General features: G+C 46.1%; 1 protein-coding gene across 1 annotated transcript in view; it reads left to right on the top strand.

Annotated features, from left to right (window-relative positions):
* INPP5J (inositol polyphosphate-5-phosphatase J) overlaps positions 1-22,509 on the top strand; it is a 60,301-nt gene that overhangs the window by 33,577 nt on the left and 4,215 nt on the right. Inside the window, exons 5-9 of the mRNA XM_075319949.1 lie at positions 282-398; positions 1,411-1,586; positions 15,624-15,735; positions 17,897-18,006; positions 19,016-19,199. Of these exons, the coding sequence (XP_075176064.1) occupies positions 282-398; positions 1,411-1,586; positions 15,624-15,735; positions 17,897-18,006; positions 19,016-19,199 (699 nt within the window). The remainder of the gene's footprint in view (positions 1-281; positions 399-1,410; positions 1,587-15,623; positions 15,736-17,896; positions 18,007-19,015; positions 19,200-22,509) is intronic.

Below are 22,509 nucleotides of genomic sequence, written 5' to 3' on the forward strand. Positions count from 1 at the left end.
CAGAAAAAAAAAACGGTTGCGGTTTTCCTGCAAAGTGCCGGAGTGTGCCGCATTGCAAAAGCCGGAGGTGTGAAAGCAGCCTAAGTCGTTTGATGAACATGTTGCAAGTCAAAAAGTCACTGATTGAGAGGTATTCATGCCAAAAACTGGGAGAAATGCAATAATGAATTGGGCGCAATGTTATCGCTTACATATCAAAACAAGGTAGGGTTTCAATTCTTACTACTCTTATGTTATACCATGCTTTCTTTGTTTTTCATTTGCTGTTTTTTTTGTCATAGGTTAGCTCTGTGCGGATGCAAGGTTGTCTTCTGTTGTTGTTTGCGAAGTATTTCCACCTGCCCTATCTGCGTGACGTACAGACGGACTGCACTAGAACTGGTTTAGGGGGTTACTGGGTTAGTATACTGTAGACCATTAGATCTCATGAATGCCCATACTGCAATGTGAAGAAGCTGTGTACCGTATTTTGCCTTTTATTCCCCTCTATAACCACCGATTCAGCAAAGAAAAAGATCCAATATAGTCTAATAAGATGACTTAGTCATTTTTTATGTGTGAACCCAAGGAGCAGAAACGCTTATATTATTGGATCACAAACATGTCTCCCATTATTACTTTTCTGTGGATTTTAATACCTCAGATCTTAAATGCAGTAGTGTGCATGTGACCTTTGGACACAACCTTGGGTGTTAGGACTAGGTCAGAAAGCTTCACAAGGACACGTGCATGTGCCTATAATCCTCTTGTCCAGGACCGGCCTAAAGGCCGCTTTACACGCAGCGACATTGCTAACGAGATATCGCTGGGGTCATGGAATTCGTGACACCCATCCGGCCTCGTTAACGACGTCGTTGCGTGTGACACCTACGAGCGACCGCTAGCGATCAAAAATACTTACCTAATCGTTGATCGTTGACACGTCGTTCCTTTCCCAAATATCGTTGCTGGTGCTGGACGCAGGTTGTTCGTCGTTCCTGAGGCAGCACACATCGCTACATGTGACACCCCGGGAACGACGAACAGCAGCGATCCTGCGTCCTCCGTAAACGAGGTGGGCATGTCATTAATGCGGCTGGTCTCCGCCCCTCTGCTTCTATTGGCGGGCCGCTGTGTGACGTTGCTGTGAAAGTGCACGAACCTCCCCCTTAAAAAAGAGGTTGTTCGCCGCCCACAGCGACGTCGCTAGGAAGGTAAGTACGTGTTACGCGTCCTAGCGATATTGTGCGCCACGGGCAGCGATTTGCCCGTGATGCACAAACGACGGGGGCGGGTGCTTTCACGAGCGACATCGCTAGCGATGTCGCTGCGTGTAAAAGCAGCCTTAATACTATGATATTCTGTATGCTTTTATTGTATACATGGCTGTTTCTGAAATTTTAGCTGCCTCATTTTTGCTTCCATTTTTAGGGTAACAAAGGTGGCGTCAGCATTCGGCTATCCCTGTTTGGACACATGGTATGCTTTCTGAACTGCCACTTGCCAGCTCATATGGAAAATTCTGACCAGCGTGTAGACAATTTTGAGAGCATTCTGCATCTTCAGCAATTTCAGGGTCCCCTGGCAAATGGTGTCTTAGACCATGAGTAAGTTCCTTGTCTTAACATAAATATTGATGGTGGAATGATTTGGCACTGAGCTTGTATTATCCCTGTATACTTTTACACCTAGATCAAAATTGTGTCTACTACAATGGGTAATTGTGAAGTAATAAGTGCAAATAGAGATTACAAAGAAGCCATAATATTGATGGCGAAGGCTAATTATTAACTAGTTATATGAGATGCTCACTGGTTTTGAGTGAAGGATATAGTTCTTTTTAAAGGGAACCTGTCAAAATATTTGGCGACTATTAAGCCGTGGCCACCAAAAGTGAGCTCTTATATACAACATTCCAGAATACTGTATATAAGAGCCCAGGACGCACTGTAGAATGTAAAAATCACTTGTATAATACACACCTAGGGGGCGGTCTGGTGCGATGGGTGTTGCCACTTGGCGGTCCGGCGCTTCCTCTCTGCGGAGATCACCGTCCTCCTTCTACCCAGCCGAGTATGGATGACGTGTCCTACGTCGTCCACACAGGCCGGCATTGTGGTCCTGCGCAGGCACCCTTTGATCCACCCTGCTCAGGGTAGATCAAAGTACAGTAATGCGCAGGTGTGAGGAAAGTTTAAAGGCCGCTCTCGCATGTGCACTACGATACTTTGATCTGCCCTCAGCCACGCAGATCAAAATGTGCCTGTGCAGGACCATATTCTGGAATGCTGTATGTAAGGGCTCACTGGTGGTGGCTGCAGCTTATGGACACCAAGTCTCGTGACAGGTTCCCTTTAAGTAATATTCACCAGCTCTTTGCTGTTTCCAAGGGAACTATAAATTACAATGAAGAAAAAAAATAATTTTTATGAGCAATACTACAAAAATAGAGAAATGGCAGAAAGTAAAGGGAGCCTGTCTGTGAGTTCATGCTTCCATAGTCATTGGCAGCATTAAAGATAGACTTCCTGACTACACTGAACTGTATTTAGAGCAAAAAAGAAGAGCCGGGCACTGTCACTCCCAAATATTTAAACCGCTATAATAAAAATCCTGATAAGCATGTATCGGGTACACAATCCACACGAAACAGAAGATCATAGGTAATATCCAAAAGAAAGAGCAGAAAAGGCAACACTCACCGATATTTCCATGCAATTTTTTATTCACATGGAAATATCGGTGAGTGCTGCCTTTTCTGCTCTTCCTTTTGGATATGAACTGCATTTAGGCCTCATTCAGGTATCTGTTTTGTGTGTTGTTTTTTTGCATACACAAAAAATTATTTTCATTAGTTTTTGATACATTTTTCTTGTATTTAAATTTTTTTTCAAAGCTTCTGCTTCACCAATTAAATTGTTAAAAGCGGACGGCACTCAAATTACACATGGATAGCTTCCGTGCACATCTATTTTATTCACAGACTCATTGATTTGAATGTGTGAATTTGATCTGTGACAGTTCAACATGTTTTTTTTTAGTTTTTTTTCTGCTTTGCAGACATTCAGTCTGGGGAAAAAAAATCACACATGTCAACAGCCCCATGTACTATAATGGGTATGTGTTCTGTTTGAGAAAAGCACGGATACAGCACATGCAAGAAACATGAGCGTTTGAATGAGGCCTTATTCTGATATGCAGAGTTTCTCAGAATACCTCAGAGGTGAATTTATTGAGGCTGGATCTCAAGTTTTATGGTGGGAGCAAGTTACAAATTATGGTGCACACGTATAAGTTCAAAATAATTTGCAACTTTTTCCTTTTCTACACCAATCCAGCCAAGGTTTTTAAAGTGGGCATGGGGCAAAGAAGAATGGAAGAGGCCTCCACAGCATGACAAATTTATTATAATTTATGGACAAAAAAATTGGTATAAATTTAACTGTCAGACATGCGGACCTTTAGAGATGCACTTAATTTATAAAGAAGTATGTGTCTGCTTATAAAGTGGATGCATCCTACTCTACTTAAAGGGAACCTGTCACCATATTTGTCCCTTATAAGCTGCAGCCACCACTACTGAGCTCTTATATACAGTATTCTGGAATGCTGTATATAAGAGTCCAGACCGATCTATAGAACACAGAAAACACTTTTATAATACTCACCTAAGGGGTGGTCCAGTTTGATGGGCGATGCTGCTCTCCGTTCTGGCACATCCTCTTTGCTGCAATTGCCGTCCTCCTATTACCCAGCCCAGTATCTAAGACGTCTCCTACTTCATCCACAGAGGAGTTGCTTCCTGAGGGAGTATCTTACGAAACATACGTTGGGGTGGTGGGAGTGGGGCGGTGACTGACCTTAACATATTCTTGGTTCCTTATGCCTTATAATTAAATGAACATTGATTCATATGCATAAAACTAAATTAATTGCTGCCTATTGGTCCTAAACTGGGAATAATATGGTGAGGGGATAGCTACCCAGTGCTACAGTAAATTTCAGCTATATACAAACCTTGTATTTAAATGGACACATACAGGGTTATAATTAAAAGGATATAATCTTCCTTGGTCCCTTTTGCCTTATAATTTAATAAATGCTGGTTTACATATATAATAGCAAATTAATTGCTGCCTTTTACACATTATTGGCCCCTAACTGTAAATAGTATATTGAGGGAATAGCTATCCAGTGCTATATTGAACTTCAGATACATACTTAGTATTTAAAAGGATATACGCATGGTTATAATTAAAGGGATATGACCCTCTGTATTTGTCAATTGTGACAATAACACTTGTTTGCTATGCTGTATACCTATGTACATACCTATTTAAACTAACAGTACAACTTGCCTATTGTAAGCTATTTACAAATAAGCTTTTAATAGTTAAAAGGTATACAATTTTATTTTAAATTTAAAGGCATAACACCATTATATTTTAAGATATGTAGTATACAGCATAGTTATCAGGACCTTGTATGTTGTTTACATTGTATAACAAAAGGCACATGCGTACTTTATATACTTAAAGGCAACTGGCAATTTCTGGAATCCAAGATTTAAATAGACGACGAGACGATATATGTAAATATACACGTGTTCAATCTCCATTCATCTCCCAAAGTGTGTAATAAAAAAGTAATTTTTTTAGGCCTTAGGGTGCTTGCCACACGATCAGAGTTTGCAGTGTTTTGGATGCAGCATGCTTCAGCTGCGTCCAATACGCTGCGTTGCAAATAACTGCAAAAGATGTAAATCTTACTCCAGAATTGGTCATTCCCTCCATAGGGTTAGAAGAATATGAGAAAAAATATAGATACATTGTCTGTCATATTCTCCTAGTTATCAAGAATTTATTAGCAGCCACCTAGAGAGAAGAAAGAATACTATCTATTTCAGAAGTTACAGACAGGGTTTCAGCTCATAATTTATATGAGTATAATATTGCGTTAAAAGAAAAAAACTATCAAAAATATAAAATAAGATGGTCTCTTTGGTCCCAGAAGTACATGCCAAACCTTGTTTTGACTTGGTTCCTTGACATTCGCTAAATAATATAAAATGTAACATTATTTCCGAATGTGTTTATTTAGCATGCTAAATGAATATAAAAGTTTATATTCTTACTTGACTTTGAAACTTAACGAATAGCCTCAACGTTTTCCTCCTTCCCTTTCTCCTCCCCCTCTATATTCCCTCCTCCCTGCCATTCACACCTCCCTTCCAGTACCCCTTCCCCCATCCCCTCTTGGCCTACCCTTTCTTCCCTTTCTTTGTTCTTTAAACAACATTTTTATGAATGCATTTTAAATACTTCAATTTCCCCCTCCTCTGTTATTCTAAACCCCTTAAAATTTAATAAAGTATACAAAACGCTGCTTTGTACACTACAAGCATAGTGGACGGGATTTCTAGAAATCCCGTGCCCACTGTGCTTGTTTTTCCTGCAGCAAACACTGACCTGCAGTGTGTCTTACCAGACCGCAGTATGTCAATTGTTTGCTGCGGATTCGCATGCGTCCGCCATAGGGAGAACACAAGCAAGAGACCGCGGCGCAGTGAACCCTGGTCATGGGTACAAGCAGCTGTGGTCTCCTGTGTTCTCCTGTGGAGCAGACTCGCGGACCCGCAGGTCAAGACCCACCGCGTCCAGGACACTGTGAGTCCTGTTCGTGGTCACATATCCTTAAACTGTTTTTGTTGAGTTGTGTTATGTGGATAACCTAGTTATGGCCACATATAGAGTCTTGAAAGGGTAACCTGTTCCTAAGTATGCATGTTTAGTCTACTATTACTTCTTTTAACTACTTCAACGTTTGGAAACCTTTAAGTATTTAAAATAGATAACATGTACATTCTTGAGGAAAGTTCATTTGGAAGTCACCAGCTCTAAACACTTTTAGGAGCAAAGACGCCGGCGGAATAACGATTGAAAAGATGTTGGCAAAGACACTTCAGGAAAATGACTGCCAGTGATTTCCTGAAGCATTTTTGCCTTGGAAAACGAGGTGGTTCCACCAGTATCTTCAAGCATGCCTTAATAAGTCTCTCCATATTTGTGTATGGGAACAGACCTCCCAATCATGACGCATCTATAAGGGATAAGCAGGTTATCCTGTAAAACACACCCCCATACCAATCTACCTAAATAAAGACGAGAACCACGACTTTATTGCAGGAATGGCCACAGTTTTATTTAAACGTATATATGTATACCAAAAACTCGTGGCCCAACATGCCACTCAATTGTTAAACTTAACCTTATACATATATACCCGTATAACCAGAAACCCCGATAGATCCATCCGAGAGGCCAACCATCATTCCTAACCCCCCGGCCGTAACCTCCAAACCGGCCCAGAGGACCACCTCGGCCGTGACCACCCGGCCCAAGGTGAGGGGTAACAACGTTCCATCGTTGATTACCCCTACCCAGAACCTGCGGGCCCTCCGCCCACAAGTTCCCATCCAGTCCGAAGCCACTCCCCTTGAGCGACTTCGTACCAACAAACCGACTGTCGGTACTCCCAACCTCTCAGACGGACCTATCACCCCGCCACAGACCGGCCAAGTGACACCCTTACTTGGCCCGGGCCCCCCACACCCCTAGTGCTTGCTCCAGGCCATCCCTCAAACCCAACATCCATAAATCCAGACCCACATCAGTCAGATGAACCCCATCTCTCCTCAGATACTGCTCCGTGGACTCCTCCAATTCTCTATGCCGTACCACCAACCCTCCATTCCTCGCCACAAACCTACCAATTGCCCGGTTCAGCTTGCTCCGAGCCCTATTAATACGGTCCACCGACCTACCAAAACGCCACTGCATCCGAGCTATGATGTCCGACCACACAATAACTATGCCCGGGAACGCCCTCCACAAATGTAACAGGTCCAGCTTTATGTCCCTTTTCAACTCCCTTGCCGACCTTACTCCCAAATCGTTCCCACCCACGTGCAAAATTAACACATCAGGGTCACGATCCATACGGCTATAATAAGCCACCTCTGGGCGCACTCTACCCCAAGTCATGCCCCGAATTCCGAGCCACTTTACTCGGGCTTCCGACACCGACACTCCAAGCTGCCGACCGTCACGACGCACATCCGCCCGCAACGCTCCCCAATACACATAGGAGTGCCCGAGGATCCACACAAGGCACGGACCTACAAAATACAAAAACCACGAATAAAAACAGCAACAGCACAAGAAAAATTACCACAAACCAGCATCAAACACAAACCAGGAATCCCCCACCCCTGACCCTCACCTGACCAAGTGAGGCCTAATGTACAAACGAAACCTGGAAGACTCCCACCTCCCAATCCGCCGGATACAATCCTCACTCAAACCCCACCTGGCGGCTTCCGTCGCCGCCCCTATCCGAAAGGAGTGAGACCCGTACTCACGTGGCTCCTCCCCCACCCTTGCTAAAGCCATCTTCAGCACCGCATTGAATTGGTACCTCGACAAAGCCAATCCGTCCACATGTCTAAGAAAAACGCCAGGAAAACCGCCCCGCACCTTTAAAAACTCAGACACTTGTGCCACTGGGCACAACTGGTGCCCCGGTAAAGCAAACAACACTATTAAGCGCCCCCGACCCCTCTGATCCGTCTTCGAAAAGCGAAGGCGACATTCCACTCTGTCCTCCCCCAGCATTACATCCTCTAACAGCAACCCACCCATCGCTTGCTTGGTCTGGCTGACCAATTCACCAATGCGAAAGGCCCCAAAAAACGCCAATACAAAAGCTACTGAAAACAACACCCTCTCATAAGAAGACGAACACAATTCCCCCAAACACCCCACTAAACGAACCAACAATGGCAATGACACCGGCCGCCTCATGTCACGCGACTGGGCCCCCTTTCGAAAACCTTTCATTGCCTGCCGCACCAGAAAATCCTTAGTCGCGTCCCGAACCCCTTGCATCTGAAACAAGAAGGCCAATGCCGCCAACTTGCCACCAATCACCGAAACGGACCGACCTGCCGAAAAATCCCCACTAATTAACATCAGGACCCCCAACACTCGGCCCGTGTAACCCGACTCCAAAAATTCCCCTCTCTCCAACTCTGCCCAAGCTTGCCACACCGCCTGATATCGGCACCAAGTAGCCTCAGACACCGATCTCCTAATTCCCTCAAATGCTATACCGATGCCAGGTCCCACAGCCATTCCGGGCAAGGTTCTCCATCCGCGTCCGCTCCCGGCACCAGCTTCCTGAACCTGCAAAACTGAAACCGAGATAGCGCATCAGCCACCTCATTCCGAATCCCTGGCACGTGCCGAGCCACCACGCAAATGTTCAACTCCAAGCATCGCAACACCAGGTGCCTTAAATACCCCACAACCGGTGGGGATTTTGCCGACAGTGCATTGATGGAATGCACCACCGCCATGTTGTCACAATGCAAGCAAACCCTTCTTCCGGAAAAAACGGGGCCCCACAACTCGATTGCCACAATGATGGGAAACAATTCCAGGAGCGCCAAATTCCTCACCAAACCTGCTTCCACCCAAAGCCGTGGCCACTTTCCCACACACCAGCGCGTCTGAAAAATTGCCCCAAAACCTGTCGCTCCAGCCGCATCAGTATACAATTCCAACTGGCTATTGGACAATGCCTCGCTCATCCAAAGGGTCCGACCGTTGTACCGGTCCAAGAACTCCTCCCAAACCAACAAATCCCCTTTCATCACTTTGGTCACTCTGACAAAGTGATTTGGAGCTTTTACCCCCGCGGTTGCGCTCGCCAGTCTCCTATTAAATATCCGCCCCATCGGCATAATGCGACAAGCGAAATTCAATTTTCCGAGCACTGACTGCAAATCCCGCAACCGCACCTTCTTGGCCTGAGACAAAAACCGCACCGACGCCTTCAAATCCAAAAGCTTCCCCTCCGGCAACCGGCATTCCATCGCCAGTGTATCAATTTCGATACCTAAGAAACATAGGGCCGTCACCGGCCCTTCTGTTTTTTCTTTTGCCAACGGAATACCCAGACTCCGCGCGATCCGCTCTAACGTAAACAACAACAAGGAGCAAACCGAAGAGCCCGCCGGACCCACGCAAAAGAAGTCATCCAAATAGTGAATCACTGAATGGACTCCTGCCACCTCCTTGACTACCCATTCCACAAACGTACTGAATGCCTCAAAATAAGCACACGAAATGGAACAGCCCATCGGCAGGCAACGATCCACATAGGGTGTATGTGGGATGGTGAATACTAAGAGATGAAGGCTCTCTGGATGCACCGGGAGTAAACGAAAAGCTGCTTCTACATCCGCCTTTGCCATCAGTGCCCCCCGCCCCGCAACCCTTACCAGCTCCAAGGCCCTATCGAACGATACATAACATACCGCCGACAACTCTGGTGATATCCCATCATTTACCGACAATCCCGCCGGATAAGATAAATGATGAATGAGCCGAAATTTGTTCGGCTCCTTCTTAGGTACCACCCCTAGGGGGGAAATCCGTAAGTTGGAGAATGGCGGGTCCTGGAAGGGGCCCGCCATCCTCCCCAACTCCACCTCCTTCTGCAGCTTTTCCTTCACCACCGCCGGATGTTCCTTTGCGGACCTCAAGTTTCCCGGGCGAAACACCGGCGCCTCAGATTCAAACGGAATCCGAAAGCCCTCCGTAAAACCACGTTCCAACAACTCCGCCGCCCTAACATCCGGGTATCTATTTAAATAGGGAAGCATCGCCTCTACCCTCACTGGCGTCCTCCCTTTTTCCAGACCCCTCCCCCGCCTTTCCTTTTCCTTTCTTGAAGCACCTGGCCAGAGGGTGGGACCCTCCACATCCGGAACACTCATGTTTGAACCGACAAGAGGCCCCGAACTTACACTGTCCCTCGTTATATTGCCAACAAGCCCCTTTTTTCTGTCCAGCCGAGGACCCGCCACTCGCACCCGGGCTCCCGGCACCCCCTCGAAAGGGCTGAGCCGGAGCCGTCATTAACCGCATCCACAAAGAAATGTCCTTGTGGCCCCACTGGACACCCGGCCGCAGAGCCTTCCGTTGCCGGAACTGCTCATCATATCTCAACCACCCTAAACCGCCGTACACTCTATACGCTTCCCCTATCGCATCCATATATCCAAATAGGGCGGAACAATGCTCCGGCTCCTTTTCCCCGATCACACTGGCTAAGATCGCAAAGGCCTGTAGCCAGTTAGTAAACGTCCTCGGGATCAACCGATACCTCCGTTTTTCCTCATCCTCTTTCTCCTTTTTTGTGTCACTGGGTTTCACCTTATCCAAATTAAACTTCTCCAAAGGAAGCAGGGAAAAAATTTCCACGTACTCCCCTTTCCAAATCTTTTCCCTCACCTCCTTTTTTAAATGAACCCCTAACTGACCTTCAAAACACACATAAATTTCACTACGCGCCCTATCATCCAAACGCACCACCTCATCCTCCTTTTCTTTTTCCTTTTCCACCTCCTTACTCGCACCCACGTCAGCTGCCCCTCCAGCCGCCTGTCCCGTACCTACCGCCGAGGTAGGATCCCGTGTCGCAACCTCGCGCACCGTCGCCTCCGTCTGCACCACCTCCGTGGGGCCCACCCACGCCCCCACCGGGGCCCCAGGCCCAGTCCGACTAACCCGTTCCGCAGACAACCCCTGCAACACCCCCAAAAGCTCCCCCCAAAACTCCGGGCCCGGCAAACCAGACTGACCGACCGCCCCCACTCCCTGCGCGACGCGTCCCGCAACGGAACCCCCGCCCCCGCCCGCGCTACCCACAGAATACAACATTTCTGACGTCCACTCACCAGGCTGCCGTTGCACCGACTCCGGAACAGCCGTGCCATGATCTTCCTGCTGCCGCTCTGTCCGACCTGCCGCTGCCGTTGCTCCTTCTTCCTCGCCGGATTCCGACGAGCTGGCGAAATCCTCAGGGGGGACCAGCGAGGGGACAGCACGCACCTGGCGGCCGTCAACCCCCACGGTCACCGCACCCTGCTCGTCCGGGCGACTCCTGCTGGACCTCTTCCTCTTTGCCCGCCGTGGCGCCCTGCCGCCGTCCTTCCTTGCTGACATCATGACAGACTGCTGCGCCGCTACCTCTCCTGTCGCTCTCAATGGGCTCCCTCCCTGCCGACTGCAGGAAGGCCGTGCAGAACTTGACCTTCGCTGGGAACGCCCCCCAGCCCGATCCTCGCTGGGGGGTACCGTGATTACAGATCTCATCCCCGTCTGCGGGCCACTGTAACCCTCCTCTGATCTCCCCACGTCGCCGCTCCCATCCGCTCCAGCCCTCCGTCCTGTGTCTCTCCCCTGCGGCCTGCAGGGAGTCTCATCCGACCGTCTGGAACGCCGAGCGCCACCCCCAGCCGGCACATCACTGGGGGCTGCTGTGATCATCGCTCCGGTCTGCGGCTGGGCAGGCCGCGGACCGGAAGTGGGCCTCGCCGAGGCTCCGCCCACCCCCGACCCGCGGGATCTCCGACGAGGATTCCTCCCGGTGGCCGGCAGCTCCCCTGGGTGAGTAGAAGGGCTCCGCCTCCCCGGAGGGTCCCCGCAGGGGCTCCTTGATCTCATTCTCCCCCTCCAGCTGGGGGAGTAGCGCTCCGGCGGTCGCGCCCGCCGAGCACGTAGCAACGGGCCGGGCGCAGGAGCAGCAGGCAGCGCCGCTCCAGGGCCACAGACCGCCGCCAGCTGCTGCCGCAGAGCATCCACCCCGACTACCTCGGAGGCCCCACGCACCATCTCAAGCAGCTCAGCTAAGGCAGCCATGGCAGCAGGCAGCAATACGTCCTGGGGACACAACTTTCCGGCGACAAAAGGGGAGGTAAACAGTACACCCCCTCTCTTATACCTCCCCAAACTCCCCACCCCTTCCTTGCTCCCCTCCCAATCCCCTTACAGCTCCCTTCCACCAATCCTATAGCCCCATATATCCCCTATCCATGTAAACCAAATTAACCCCTTCCTAACCTGGCACCCTCCAGATCGTCATGGGGTCCGTTCACCCCTATGGGGCTCACTGCCCTTCTTTTAGGAAGCTGTTGTGGATACGAATGATTGAGCAGTCAGGGCAATGCGTTCCTGCATGTCTCTGCTGTAACTTTTGCTTCACAGATGCCTCCTACTTTCAGACATCTTTGGATTTTTTTTTGTATAGACATTTTATTAACTTTCATAATCTATATAAAGATTCCAAAGGTAAACTCAAAGCACAAATATCATAGTATCAATCCCCCATCTACCTCAGAAAAACCCTACCCAGCCCCGTCCAATGGGAGAAAAGGAAGTGACAGAAAAAAAAAGACAGAGGAAAAGAAAGACAAATGAATAAATCGGTGAATAAAATAATAATAGAAATAAAAAACAGAATACTAATAGTAATACTAAGTTAATAAATTTCCCTTTTTTACCCTCTTCCCTTTTCTTTACCCCATCTCCCCTGTAATCCATCCTCCTCTTTGCAGGATTTAAAGTTCCACTAAAATCAATTTCTAGGCTCAAGACTAAGCCCAACTTTTATGTCCGAGTAGAAAGGGTTAAATCATGGTGTCAATGTCTCACTGTTTCAATGCGGGGAACATCGTTATTGGAGATTTGTTGATTTAGTGGATATCAGCAAGACTAGAAGCAGCCGTATGAAAATGAGTTGATGTGGGCACAAAAAGAGCTCTCAGAACAGGTTTTTGTGGTTATACAAATTCATGCAAACACATGTACACTGTCACAAGAGCATATTATATTAATACCGACTGCCAGGTTGTGCAGGTAGGTTTATAACATTGATGTGCTCTCATTATAGGAGCGGTATGTGAAAAAAACAAATTCAAAACTGTGTATTCTCAAGTTCAGCATGTTCCAGTCTTGTTTTCTTAGTTCTGCCATAATACAAAACAAAAACAACAACAAAACCGCCCACATGAATAGTCTAACACCAGAATAGATTCCTGATTGAATCTAAGTATTAGGCGGGCTTTGCACGTTGCGACATCGCAAGCCGATGCTGCGATGTCGCATGTGATAGTCCCCGCCCCCGTCGCAGGTACGATATCTTGTGATAGCTGGCGTAGCGAAAATTATCGCTACGCCAGCTTCACATGCACTCACCTGCCCTGCGACCGTCGCTCTGGCCGGCGACCCGCCTCCTTTCTAAGGGGGCGGGTCGTGCGGCGTCATAGCGACGTCACACGGCAGGCGGCCAATAGCGGCGGAAGGGCGGAGATGAGCAGGATGTAAACATCCCGCCCACCTCCTTCCTTCCGCATAGCCGCCGGCGGCAGGTAAGGTGAAGTTCCTCGCTCCAGTGGCTTCATACACAGCGATGTGTGCAGCCGCAGGAGCGAGGAACTACATCGTACCTGTCGCTGCAGCATAATTATGAAAAAGTCGGCGCCTGCAACGATGATACGATAACGACGCTTTTGCGCTCGTTAATCTTATCATCTAGCATTTACACACTACGATCTCGAAAGGGACGCCGGAAGTGCGTCACTTTCGATTTGACCCCACCGACATCGCATGTACGATGTTGCAATGTGCAAAGCCGCCCTTACAATTCACAGTAAAGAACCCATTCAGCCCATCTTACGTGCTTTGGACAGGTGTACATTTCTGAAACTCTTGGGGTATGTTCACATGTAAAATATTTGGTGCAGAAATTTCTGCATCTAAGGCTAGGGACCCACTTTGCGTTTTTACCTGCATTTTAGGTGCTTTTTAGGTCCGTTTTGGGAAGCACCTTTTTCATGCCAAAAGGCATGTGTTTTGATTTACCAGCAAAGTCTATGAAAAAAGTAGATTTTCCGACCCCACTTTGCGTTTCTAAACGCTGCGTTTAATTTGCATATTTTGTGGCAAAAACCATGCGTTCAAAGAAGCAGCATGTCAGTTGTTTTTGCCATTTTAGGTGCGTTTTGCTAACATTGGAGTCAATGAGAAATGGCAAAAACCAAGATTTCTTCAAATTTCTGCGTTTTACCTGCTTTTTCAGTGCAGAAAACATGCGTTTTGGACTACCAAAACGCATGTTTTTTGGACATCAAATTAATGATATCATATGTCCCTTTACACACACACACATAGTCCGACAATTTAAATTAAGGAAATTAATACTTCATTGCTATTTTTACATAAAATATCATATTACCGCAATAATTTAATGAACAAAGTTTAATTTAATGATTTATTCTATGAATATAGATTTGATTCTTTTCTTCCCATTTTTTCAAAGAATTTGACTATTTAAACTTTATTAAGCAGTGTCTTTATGTTCAAAACGCAACTATCAGAACGCAGGTGAAAACGCAGGTAAAAAGCGCTGAAAACGCATCAAATACGCGACAAAAACGCATGCGTTTTCAGCGCTAAATTTCTGAAAAAAGCAACTTTGGTCAAATCAATTAAGCCCAAAACGTGCGTTCTAAACTGCAAGTAGGAGAACGCAAAGTGGGTCCCTGCCTTAGGCCTGTTTCACACGTCAGTAATTCTGGTACGTTTGTGCTTTTTTTTCTACGTACCAGAATCACTAACATACGCAGACCCATTATAATGAATGGGTCTGCTCACACATCAGTGATTTTTCACTGACCTTGTCTCCGTGCGGCGTACCTGTGTGTCCGTGATTGCCGCACGGAGACATGTCCATTTTTTTCTGGCATCACTGATGTTCCACGGACCACGCAGTCCGTGAAACACGTGCCAGAAAAAAACGTGCATATAAAATAAAAATCATTTTTATGCACCCGACTCCAGCGACGCTCTGTGCAGCCTGTGCTGCCTGCTGTTTCTGAGCCGGCTCATTACTGTTGTGCATATTCATGAATGCACAACACAGCCGACCCGGAAGCAGCTGCTGCGGGGGTCAGTGCCGGCCTGATGCTGCACCGCGGGAGCGATCAGCACCATGGAGAGCGGGAGCGGGCACAGGTGAGTTGATCTCTATGTGCAATCACAGACTACGGAGAACGGAGCCCGGATTGCACTTAGACAACGGCACACGGAGGGACATGTGCATGTTTTACACGTCAATGAAGAACGTCTGTGTTTTTCACTGACATGTGAAACGGACCTTATGGCAGGAAAAACGCAGCTGAAAAAACCTTCTCAATTTTGCCGTGTATTTTTGGTGTAAATTTTATGGGTGAAACCTGCAGTAAAATTGCTGAAAGAATTCACATTCACATTCTGCAGATTCAAATCTGCAAGGAGAAAATAAGCAATGTGTGCATGAGACTACAGGATGCTCACTCACATTGCTGGCATCAGGGAACGCATCAGGTTGTGTGACAAATCTGCACCGAAAAACATCAAAAATGCGACAATCCTGCCACAAGTGTACACGGCCTTAAGCTGCCATGCGGAGTGGTGAGCTCACTACTATTGTTCATTGTAAATTCTGTTCCTTTTTTGTGTAATTTTAATTTTATTGTGCTTAATAAAAAAACAAATGAGATGAGATCTAGAGATCTGATTGGATAGGTTATTCATAGTGTGACCAAACATTGAAAACGTCCTCAGTGGAACATTGCAGTCTGTTTATTGTGTATAGCCACTATAGTTTTATGCCTGCCTTTCCATTTGTAATACTTAATCTTTTACGAGATGTATTTGTTTAAGGCAAAATTAATTTCTTTGAGCTTATCATTTCAGCCTGGTGTTCTGGTTTGGAGACTTAAATTTTCGAATAGATGACTTAGACCAGTATTTTGTAAAGTCTGCTATCCAAGGCAACAAGCTTTCCCTGCTTTGGGAGAAAGATCAGGTGAGAGTGAGGGTAGAATGGGAGTAACTAGACCTATATAGGAAACACATACATTCCTCAATATCAGAGAGGGGAGTCGGCACTTCTGAGCAACACATACCTGTTACCTTTATATAACCGCTTCCATGTCACAAAAGAGGCAACTGCGGATAAAAGGCAGCCGAGGTCCCAGCATGTGCAGCAGACGCCACACACACCAGGACAATGTCAGAACTGACCTTCACAGTGCCAGACCAGCAACCATAAATAAAGCCGGACCAGATCCAAGTATGGTGCTTAATTACCAATGCCTGTGAAAAAGGGGTGAGGTGGCTGAATGTGAACAGCCACCAACAAGAGGAATATTTGCAAACCAATATCAGGCGTACATTGTATGGTGGTGGTCAGCCACCGGACCAATGTAACATAATTACAAGCAAAAGAGATAAGGGAGCCAGCACATCTGAGAGTGGCATGCATCAAATAAAAGTGTAAATTCACAGATTTATTCCAACTGTACTATAATACAAAATGATATTTTATTTTTTTTTAGACTTAAGTCTTAAGTCTACAAAATGATATTTTTAGCAAACAATTGATACATTTTTTGAGCCACCCCTGCCACGTCACGGCAAATCTCAATAGGGGGGTCCTACTCTATATTTTGTATTTCATTGTGCCATGCGGCCTCCTAGATAAATTAATAGCATAACCATATTACAGCAACACATACCTGTAACCTATATATAACCGCTTCCATGTCGCAAAAAGAGGCAACTGCGGAGAAAAGGCAGCCCAGGTCCCAGCATGTGCAGCAGACGCCACACACACCAGGACAATGTCAGAACTGACTTTCATCTAAACCTAAACTGACCTAAAGTCTGCTATCCAAGGCAACCAGCTTTCCCTGCTTTGGGAGAAAGATCACATGAGAGTGAGGGTAGAATGGGAGTAACTAGACCTATATAGGAAACACATACATTCCTCAATATCAGTAAGAATTTGTTTTAGCCAATAGGCTAAGCTTACATTTTCAAGACAGATTCTGATATGCATTTCCAAAGTAAGTACACCAACCTCATTAGGTCTAAGAATGTTTTTTAACAGTGTATACAGTTTGTATTGTGAAATCTTGTGACAGATCCACTTAAGGGTGCTTTACACGCTGCGACATCGCTAGCGATAGCTAGCGATGTTGTGCGCGAATACATCCGCCCCCGTCGTTTGTGCGACATTTAGTGATCGCTGCTGTAGCGAACATTATCGCTACGGCAGCGTCACACGCACATACCTTTTCAGCAACGTCGCTGTGACCGCCGAACAATCCCTCCTTCAAGGGGGAGGTGTGTTCGGCGTCATAGCGACGTCACAGCAACGTCACTAAGCGGCCGCCCAATAGCAGAGGAGGGGCAGAGATGAGCGGCTGGAACATGCCGCCCACCTCCTTCCTTCCGCATTGCCGGTGGACGTAGGTAAGGAGATGTCAGTCGTTCCTGCGGTGTCACACATAGCGATGTGTGATGCCACAGGAACGACGAACAACCAGCGGCATGCACCACCAACGATATTATGAAAAGGAGCGACGTGTCAACGATCAACGGTTTTTGACGTTTTTGCGATCGTTGATCGTCGCTCCTTGGTGTCACACGCTACGATGTCGCTAACGACGTGACTCCGACGATAAATCGTTAGCGATGTCGTAGCGTGTAAAGCACCCTTTATTTTAGGCCAGTTTCACATGGACAGTGTTCATACACAGGAGCGCTTGCTCGACCAAGTATTCACGTGTCTTCTATGGGAGTGCTGCCGCCAGACATGACAGGCTGTGGCTTTTCTCAGAGTGAATAAGTGATTCGGCGTTCTGAAATTGGACATGAACGGGAGACAATCAAGAGGCCTCTATATACATTAGACTGCCACCCGATCTCCTCAATATCGATCGATTTCACTGACGTTAGTCTAATGTGTATGGGGGTCTGCAGTTTTGAGATACTGAACTATGGAAAGGTCCTTTTACATGCACAAACACAGAGAAATGCTATATAAAATTGCATGCCAGGTTTTTTTTTTACTTGCACTTCTTATTTATGTATATTTTATGAAAAGCAAAAGGAGAGCTGTAATTTATGGAAAAAAGACACCTGTAAAACTTCCTAAACCCATTCATAATCTCTCGTTACAGCTAAACATGGCAAAATGCTGTGAACCTGTGCTGTCTGGCTTTATGGAAGGGCCCCTGACCTTCCCTCCCACATACAAGTATGATGTTGGGACAAACACCTATGACACTAGGTAAGTTTGTATGGAAAGGACTACAATGTATTGATTTAAAAATGTTTTCTCACATTTTGGGATTATGTGGTTCTTTGGTCTCATATTATTGATAGCCTATCCTTTTAAGGGGTCATCAATATCAGGTCAGTGGATCTCCAACACATGGCAGCCTCAGCGGTCAGCTGTTATTAGCTCCAGTAACAGTCGAATATAAGCAGTGAACTTCCATTAATTCCTATTCCTTCAATAGAAGCTGTTCTGCAGTACTTACAGTATTGCACTGCACACAGCATCCATTCTATTTGGCGCCATCTAGTGGACATATTATAGAATTACATTGCCTTACCTGTATTTTTGAGCATTATCTGAAAAGGGATATATTGTTTCCTTTTTACATATTCTGCAGCAGACATTTCAATACCATCAGGTGGAAATTCTGTAAATCATTTAGGTATTATATTTATTACTTTATATTAGGACTTTCTTATCCACTTACCTTACATCAGAGATTTTCCAGTATATATTTAATATGGTATAGAATTACATTATTTATTGCACATTGCACTTTACCATATAAATATGTTTGATGAAATAGTCTGTTTATTAGAATTTCCTTATTTATCTATGGTTATAATCCTATTTATTATTACGGAAATTTTGTATTATGCTCATAGTTGTTATTATGCTTCATGGTCCTTCTATTTATAAGCTGTAATATTCTCAATTTTTATTATTTTTTCATTTTAATTTATATTAATAAAAATTAATAATTTTATATTGAAATTTTTGCTCTATTTATTTGGGGGTTTATTTTATATACTTCCAAATTCTTTTGATATAACATTGAATGGAAAGTTGCATTCAGTGCTTGTATCCGACTGTTGCTGGCGTTGATAACAGCTGATCGGTGGAGGAGCAAGGTCTTAGGCCCAGACTCATCCGATATTGATACCCTAACATCTGACAATACTTTTTATCTTACCTTGTATAATGGACTTATGTTTTTCTATATTTATGCAATATTCAGTTCTAAAAAGAGAAAGCCAGCATGGACTGACCGAATTCTATGGAAAATGAAAAATCCAATTTCACAGTCAGACACAAGCAGCAGTATGTCAGCGGGCCTGTCAGCGACACTGCTCAGCTATGGATCCCATATGCAGTACACAGAGAGTGACCATAAACCTGTGTCTGCTATTTTCTCTGTAAAGGTAAGATTACAATCAATATCATACGATAAAAATCACACCAGATATCATGAATACAGAGATCTGGGGTCATCTCCCACCACTATGAGGAATCTGGAGCCCAGAGTAGGGGTTAATATTTATACCATTTTAGGTTTTTGTGGGTAGAAAAATAATACTAAAAAAGTTAGGCAGTCCTCAGTCAGAGGCGTATATTCTACCTTTGTGTTACTATCCTTATTCTTAATGTAATACCTTGTCCCTGCAGTTTTATTTACAGCCCCATAGGTCCATATAGAGCTGTAAGTTCAGTTCTGTAGACCTACCTGTGAGGAGAGCGACATGGCGGACTGTCCCAGGATTTACACTCACATACCACGTTTCTTGGTTCTCGTTGTACCATGGACATTATTTTGGATTAATGTGGGCTTTACATGAGACGAGCTATCGTGCAATGCATCGTCGGGGTCACGGTTTTCATTACGCACATCCGGCATCGTTCACGACGTCGTCTCAAGTGACACCTCCTAGCGACGCAGTATCGCTCACAAATCGTGAGTCGTGTACTCATCGCTCAGTTTTAAAAAATTGTTTAATTAAAATGGCGCCGGTTGTTCATCGTACCCGGGGTAGCACACATTGCTCCGTGTGACACCCCGGGAACGATGAACGCAGCTTACCTGCGTTCAGCGGCTCCCGGCGGCTATGCGGAAGGAAGGAGGTGGGCGGGATGTTTACGTCCTGCTCATCTCCGCCCCTCTGCTTCTATTGGCCGTCGGCTGTTTGATGTCGCTGTGACGCCGAACGTCCCTCCCCCTTTAGGAAGAGGATGTTCACCGCCCACAGCGAGGTCGCTCAGCAGGTAAGTATGTGTGACGAGGGTTTCATGACTTTGTGTGACACGGGCAGCGATTTGCCCATGACGCACAAACGATGGGGGCGGGTACGATCGATCGTGAAATCGCACAATTGGTCGTCTCGTGTAAAGCAGGCATTAATCTCTTATTTGCAGCTATAAGATCTCCAAGGAAGCTTTTATTTAGGAGCTGTCCACACTTCCGCTCAAACAGAATTAAGTTAGTGTAAATAAGTATTACTGTGACCCTCCATTTACATCACTGTCCAGAAAATGTCTACAGCGCCATAGTTGCGCTCAGTCCTTATGTCTTATTAACATGCTAAATCTTAGCAGCTTAAAGTTTGTATCACAATTAGACCTCATTTAGACTCTTGTTTGGAGAGTCCTTGTCTTGGATGAAACTCACCGGTACAAATCTATGGGTCTGTAAACAACATGTCAGCACACATGACATCCTAGTTGCATCCATGTGCTGTCCACTTTTCACTGACTGATAAGATAAACTTTAGATACTTTTTTTGCATATGAGAAAAACTGATAGAACACTGATGGGATAAACTAACTAAACACTAGTGGAAATCTGATCCTAAAGGTCCAGTCACACTAAGCAACTTACCAGCGATCCCAACAACGATAGGGATCGCTGGTAAGTTGCTAGGAGGTTGCTGGTGAGCTGTCACACTGCGACGCTCCAGCGATCCCACCAGCAACCTGACCTGGCAGGGATCGCTGGAGCGTGGCTACACGAGTTGCTGGTGAGCTCACCAGCAACCAGTGACCAGCCCCCAGTCTCCTAGTTACAGCACACATCAGGTTAATTAACCCGATGTGTGCTGCAGCTAAATGTGCACAGAGCAGGGAGCAGCGCACACTGAGCGCTGGCTCCTTACTCTCCTAGTTACAGCACACATCGGGTTAATTGCCTGATGTGTGCTGCAGCTAAATGTGCACAGAGCAGGGAGCAGCGCACACTGCTTAGTGCTGGCTCCTTGCTCTCCTAGTTACAGCACACATCGGGTTAATTACCTGATGTGTGCTGCAGCTACATGTGCACAGAGCAGGAGCCGGCAGCACAGGCAGTGAGAGCGGAGGAGGCTGGTATCAAAGGTAAATATCGGGTAACCAAGGACAGGGCTTCTTGGTTACCCGATGTTTACATTAGTTACCAGCCTCAGCAGAAGCTGGCTCCCTGCTCACTGCACATTAGTTGTTGCTGTCTCGCTGTCACACACAGCGATCTGTGCTTCACAGCAGGACAGCAACAACTAAAAAATGGCCCAGGACATTCAGCAACAACCAACGACCTCACAGCAGGGGCCGGGTTGTTGCTGGATGTCACACACAGCAACATCGCTAGCAACGTCACAAAAGTTGTTCGTTACCAGCGATGTTGCTAGCGATGTTGCTTAGTGTGACGGGGCCTTATGCAGTGGTAGAAATCTGAAAGTTTATTTTGTCCCCCCCAAAAAAATAAGTGAAATTTGAGGCTTTAAGCCCTCATTCAGACGTCTGGTTACGAGGGGCTGCTGATAAGTCTTTGGCTTTACCCAGAAAGAAACGAGATAGGATGATGAAACTATACATTTATTCCACATACTCTCCATTGATGTCAACATACTTCTTACATTGGTATTCAAAGTCCTGTAAACCAAACCTAGCAAAAAGAAGAATTTCGATTGTGCCTCAAACCAGGCATCCGTAGCAGCCATGGCATCAGAAATGGTGTGAAATTTGGTACCCTTGAGCTGTTTCTTCAGGTTTGGAAACAGATGATGGTCAGAGGAAGCTAGATCTGGTGAATAAGGTGGGTGGTCAACCAGCTTGAAGCCCAGCTTTGCCAGTTTTGTCGTGGTCGTTTTTGCAGTGTGAGTGGAGGCGTCGTCTTGCAGAAACAAAATTCCTTTGGACAGCTTGCTGCGCCTTTTGGCCTTCAGAGCTGCCTTCAATTGGTCCAAAAGTTCAATGTAATACCTTGCATTGATGGTGGAACCCTTTTGAAGGTAGTCCACTAGCAGCACGCCCTCCTTATCCCAAAACACAGACGCCATCACGTTAGTGGCTGATTTTTGCACCCTGAACTTCTTTGGACAAGCAGAACCACTGCGTCTCCACTCTTTTGACTGCTCCTGGTTTTCAGGGTCATACAAATAAATCCAGGTCTCATACATAGTGACCAGTCGATGCAGGATGTTCTTATCAGTCCAGAAACACTGACAAATGGACCGGGAAGTTTTCACTTGCATGCTTCTCTGATCTGTTGTCACACATTTGGGGACCCACTTTGCAGATAGCTTCTTCATGGCCAAATGTTCATGGATAATGACACAAACACGTTCACGGGAAATCCCCATGATGTCTGCTATTGCATTAGCGGAAATTCGTCGATTCTCCAGTATGAGGTTGTGCGCAGCATTGACGATCTCTGGAACAACAACATCTCTTAGTCGTCCAGGACGTTCCTCATCGCTGCTGCTG

The sequence above is a fragment of the Anomaloglossus baeobatrachus genome, chromosome 1 (assembly GCF_048569485.1).
Source record: "Anomaloglossus baeobatrachus isolate aAnoBae1 chromosome 1, aAnoBae1.hap1, whole genome shotgun sequence".
NCBI classification, from domain to species: domain Eukaryota; kingdom Metazoa; phylum Chordata; class Amphibia; order Anura; family Aromobatidae; genus Anomaloglossus; species Anomaloglossus baeobatrachus.